This window comes from Myotis davidii, unplaced genomic scaffold (genome assembly GCF_000327345.1).
Source record: "Myotis davidii unplaced genomic scaffold, ASM32734v1 scaffold271, whole genome shotgun sequence".
Classification (NCBI taxonomy): Eukaryota; Metazoa; Chordata; class Mammalia; order Chiroptera; family Vespertilionidae; genus Myotis; species Myotis davidii.
The window spans coordinates 1,508,238-1,513,751 of record NW_006284839.1 but is presented as its reverse complement, the minus strand read 5'-3'; the positions used below and the strand labels follow the sequence as shown (position 1 = coordinate 1,513,751).

Here is a 5,514-nt window from a genome sequence, read left to right as displayed (position 1 = left end):
AAAGAGTTGAATTCACTGTTGTTTTTATTTTGCAGGAGATAATAGAGCAGAGTGCTAAGGGCACTGGTTTGGAGGTTAGCAGCTCTGTTATTAGCTATGAAACTTTGAGCACAATACTTCATCCATCTTGCCTCAGTCACTTTTCTATATACACATCTACCTTAAGGGAGTTGTGTGAATAAAAATTAGATATTTGCAAAGCACACAGTATTGTGCTCAGCAATAATCATTTTTATTAACATATGATGGTTATTACTTTCTTCCCTCAATTTTAAAATGACACTGAGTTAAACAAAAATTTTTCAGAAAGAAAACATGCCTCACTAAATGTACATATAGATAAGAAGCAAGCTGAGTAAAGCAGCATTAAAAGTGGAATAAATATGCACACAAGAATCTAGGAAATGTATTTCCTTGTGTACCAGAAGTGTACAAAAGTGAAAGAATTAGAACTGTTACAGTACAAGATGGGAATGAATTTCCTTGCTGCTAGGCCACCTCAGCTGGGAACCTAACAAGATGCTCTTGGTAGATGTAAAATTATTTGTCTTAGACAATTGTAGATTATCAATAGCTGTACAGGGCTACTGTACAAAATAAGGTACATGAAACTGGCAACTGTTAGGTCTTTATTTGCACAAATATGGAAAGTTCTAATAAATGTCAACATCAGGTCAAAGCCTAATTCACGATTTTAAATTGTACCTATGTGTACATCAAGTGCTGCTGATGACTTATCCGTGGTGGGATCGCTGATGAGAAGTACTTTGATGCCATTGGCCAACTCCAGCCCCCGGTATTCTCGCTTGTCTTCAGGAGATTTGATAATGTGATTTCCTAGTCTCTTGATGGCTGGATTATTCATTTTGCTGTAGGTCTTTTTGTGGAAACTTAAAAGAAAAAAATTAATTGTTAGATTGTGGCTGCCTTTTTCTTTCTTTCTTTTTTTAAAGAACAAAGAGTAACATCCAGCAAAACCATTTATTGCATCATCAGATTAAAGCACATCTGGAGGAAACTTTTTATAGCCTACCTACAGGGTATAATCATTCCACTCCTTCCTCCCATCATTCTTTCAGAGAAATGTTAATATTGTTTTTGTAGAGCCATATTTAGGACAGCACATGGATGGGGATTTGAGAGAGGATGGGTTGGGCCATGAGTTGGCCCATGTGCTGACCTAGAATACAGTTTTCAATTACCAATAACTGCTTTCCCACATATTTCAGAGGCATCTGCTAGAGTAAGTGAGCCGAGAGTTGTAAGAATTATTATAAGGTCATCCAAAACATTGCTCAACTTGATGACATTCAAAGATAGGGCAAATCTAGAACTCATCAGTCTGGTATGCACATGCTCAGAACATAGGGAACAAGCTTCAATGAGGAAAAATCCTGTGAAGTCCTAGTAGAAAATAAGTGATCTGGGCTGTCCTATGAGTCATGGCAGCAAAAGTAGGGACATAAAAATAAACAAGGTTGGAAGGACCCCAAGTAATTTTTGTAGTCCAGTGCAAAGGTGAATGCCAGAGCAGAAACAAGTCCAGTCATCTTAACAAAGATGTTAAATTGTCTTACAGAGGACTTACATCCCTTCCTCTAATAGTCCTTTTCTTCTCTAAGAAAGCTAGAGTTATGCTGATGGAAAGGGGCTCTTGACTGCTATGCAGGGATTATTAGTGCAGCAAAGGGATTTTCCAAAGCATGGGGTATGTATGTTTTGAGACTAAGAGTGGATGCTATTCTTGTCTATGCTGCAAATTGCTTAAGAGACAAAAACTGAGCCTGTTATTATTAGTAGGTAAATATACTAATCAAGTAAAGCAAAAACATATCTTAAATTATAGAGGAAAAATGACCCTGTGCTACCACATTTGCTTCTCACCTGGAAGACAAAAGAAGTGGATTTGACTGCTCCTTAACCCCTTCCCCGGCAGAAACGTGTATACACGTTTTCACAAAATATTCTTTTTTCAGTCGTCGACGAGTATACTCGTCTAAAACTTTACCTTCAAAAACCAGCTACATACGTACCATTCTACATAATTTCATCTAGAAACTTTCTGAGGAAATACTATTCTTAACCACAAAAATGGGAAGAAAAAATAATTACAAACTGTTTTCATAACCAGCATCAAAAATACTATATAGAACCAAAATAAAAAAATTAGTCTGAAAAAGAAACGTTTTTAACAAAAAAATTGTTGGGGAAAGGGGTTAAAGACTGACATCCAGATTTAAGAGCAAATCAGAGGGGACACAAATAGACATACAATTTTATGGGATAAAAACTTTATTTTTTGTGTTAAAATCTTTGGAGATTAATGGAGTGAAAAATCCAGTTTGCTTTTATCAGAAAAGCTTCCTCTCTAAAATAATCTGTAACTAGTCTTCTGAGTAAGAAATTATCAACCAAAGAGGTTTGTTTGCTCCTATCAAGATTATCCCTGATATCTTCTTTAGAAAAGACTATTTGGAATATTAAAGATCAGTAGCATAGGTCATATTAAATGTATCATACCCATTTTTAAAAACCACATAGTACTTTACAGAGACATTGCTAATAGTTTTGCCCTATTTATAGTAAAAAAATTTTTTTTAAAATAAAGGACATATTATTTTTTATTTTATTTATTTATTGATTGATTGACTGATTGATTGATTCAGAGAGGAAGGGAGAGGGAGAGAGAGAAACATCAATGGTAAGAGAGAATCACTGATCCACTAACTCCTGCACACCCCCTACTGGGGATCGAGCCCACAACCTGGGCATGTGCCCTTGACTGGAATCGAACCCAGACCCTTCAGTCCGCAGGTCAATGCTCTAGCCACTGAGCCAAACCAGCTATGGCAGTAAAAATTCTTGAAAAACAAAATATAATACTAACATTTTGGGGATATAAGGCCACTGTTGGAAAATTCAAAAGCAATTTGGAAGTGAAAAGTTTTTATTAACAACTTCTTTCTACTTCATTAGCCACAAACCACTTTAAGATCAATGTCAAAGGCAGATAAAAATCCGAGTGCAAAGTCCTAAAAAATGGTATTTAGTGGTTTAAAAAAATCTCAGCGTAACAGAAAATGGTCTATCTAAGCCTCCAAAGACAGGCACAATAATAAACCTGGTTAAGGTATTTCCCCAGGGGCAATCTGGACTACAGCAAATGCCTTCAGTTAATAGCTGGTTGTGAAAACCTTGAGTTCAATATAAATTACTATTTTGAAAAATGAGTTCCAACCTAGCAGCAACATTAAGATTAGATAAGCCACGAGGCAGCCTCCATTAAGACTCCGCAGCCACAAGGGCAGCATTAAAAGAAAACATTAAAGCTCTGCGTGCACCAGAGATGCCTAGGCTCCTCCCTGCAAAGCTCTACTAGAGGAAGGGAGGGGACTGGGATTTTAGTGATGAATTCCACTAAGTGGGAGCAAAAACTAAAGGCTATTTTGGTTCCACTGCCATTGTTTATACCCAAAGCTCTCTACTGTGCTTGCCCAGCCAGTTTCATTTAGGGGAACCAAAAGTTACAAGCAACTAAAATGTAATAATGATGATGCTGATGATGGCAGAGCTCTGAAACTTCTACTCAATCCACAACTGTAGTGAGATCAAATACAGATCACTGAGGGAGGACAAACTGTCTTATTCTATGGGAGGTGAAAAATTCATTGTAAATAAGATAACCACCCTTAACTATAGGCTATATTCTGTACTTTTTTCGGGGTTCAATTTCTCTTATCCAGATTTTCATTATCTTAAAGGAAAAAATAGAATCAGAGGCATTAGATAACTCATTTGGGCACTGACGCTATGATTGGGTAATATCCGTGGTATGGCTAAGAATAAAGAGAGAGATTTATTCTATAAGTCAAACATAAAAATTAGTCCAACTACTTTTAGACATTTGTATACGAGATCAAGGACAACTATAAATTTCCAAGCTAACAATGCTCCTGAATCAAATATGACTTCTTGAAGTAAAAGCCAAATGGGTTAATAGCAGCATTTTCAAACAAGATCCTTCCCAGCAACCCATATTCAATAGCACAGGCTGGCTTTACCTAAAGCATGTCTATCAACACATCCTACAACAATTTGATTCTCACCTTCTGGAGAACTGGAGGAAATGATCTGGAACTCCTCTGATGATGATGAATTCATCAACAGCTTGCCTGTCTCTGTATTTATACTCATGAGATCACATGTCTAGCCATTTCAGCTCATTAGCATACAGCCTTCAAAAATAATTTTACTGATTACAAATGTTCTCCAATTTGCACCCAACAAAGAGTGAACAAGTAAGTATTCTGACTTTTAGATGCCAAGCTAGTCATAAATCAAATGCTTTCCCAGACATTTATTTGATATTTTTAACCTGTCAAAGTCAAAATCTTAGAATTACTTTCAATTTCAGGGACTTTATCACACATTGGAAACTTCATCAAAGGCACAGAATTGTCAGTGTTAAGCATTCTCATGAACTTGGAGAGATATTTAGTAATTACAGCATATTTTGTCATTTTGTTTAGAATTTACAACACAGAAGTTTAGAATTTATAAGCTGGAAGAGCCATTAGATGTTACCTAATTCTTTGCAGTTCATGGACTAGCGGGACTCTTCCCAAGAGCTTGTTAAATATATAAAATATCAGAAACCACCAGAGACCTGCTAAGCCAGAACCTGTATTTTAACAAGATCCCCAAATGGGCTAGTCCCCTATCTTACTTATAAGAAAACTAAGGAACCTGAAATCACTTGTCCAAGATTATATAGCTAAAGTTACAGCTAGAACTCAGTTATTAACTGTGTCCACTCCAGCACCTCAAAATCCAAATAAACATTTAAGGAGGCCTATGAAGATCCAGACACTACACCCTGCATGCTGGCTACAAAGATGAGTATGCCAGAGCCTTGGCTCTGAAGAAACCCACTCTAGCGACAGACAGGAAAACAAGTCAACTTTTAACTGTTGTCCAGGACACTATGGGAGTAATGGAGGGGGGACACCTAACTTTCTAGGAGAGGAGAGAGGAAAGAGAGCAGGTGAATAGAAGCATGGCAAATAAGAGGGAGTTACCAGAGAAAAGGACTGGTGCTGAGAAAAAAAACATGAGGCATAAAGAGGAAATACAAGAGCTTGGTGTTAATAGAACTACAACTAGAACTTCCACTGAGAGATCTGGACATATAAAGGCCTAAATTGCACGTTTGCAAAAACAAATTGCCAAATAAGTCATTTCCAAATTCTCATATCAAAAGAAATTTTTTCTGCAAATAATCTTTTATTCAGATGACCTTTTACAATCCTTTTTCTCATACCGCTTTAAGTATTGCACAGTTAATTGAATAGACTGAGAAACTTTATGTTGCCTTTGTTCGATCTGATCCATTTCTAATTTCGAAATGAATGACCTATAAACCCAAACAGGTGACTAATCATGCTAATAGTCAATTAGGTATCAAACCTCCCTTCTGTGGAATCCATCCACCCACTGCAAACCAGAGGCGGAAGC

At 36.8% G+C, this 5,514-nt stretch overlaps 1 protein-coding gene across 1 annotated transcript in view; it reads right to left on the bottom strand.

Annotated features, from left to right (window-relative positions):
• IDE (insulin degrading enzyme) overlaps positions 1-4,194 on the bottom strand; it is a 63,611-nt gene extending 59,417 nt beyond the window's left edge. The window contains exons 1-2 of the mRNA XM_015558007.1: positions 4,107-4,194; positions 706-890 (exon numbers count right to left, since the gene is read on the bottom strand). Of these exons, the coding sequence (XP_015413493.1) occupies positions 706-865 (160 nt within the window). The 5' untranslated portion in view covers positions 866-890; positions 4,107-4,194. The remainder of the gene's footprint in view (positions 1-705; positions 891-4,106) is intronic.
• Positions 4,195-5,514: the final 1,320 nt, after the last annotated feature.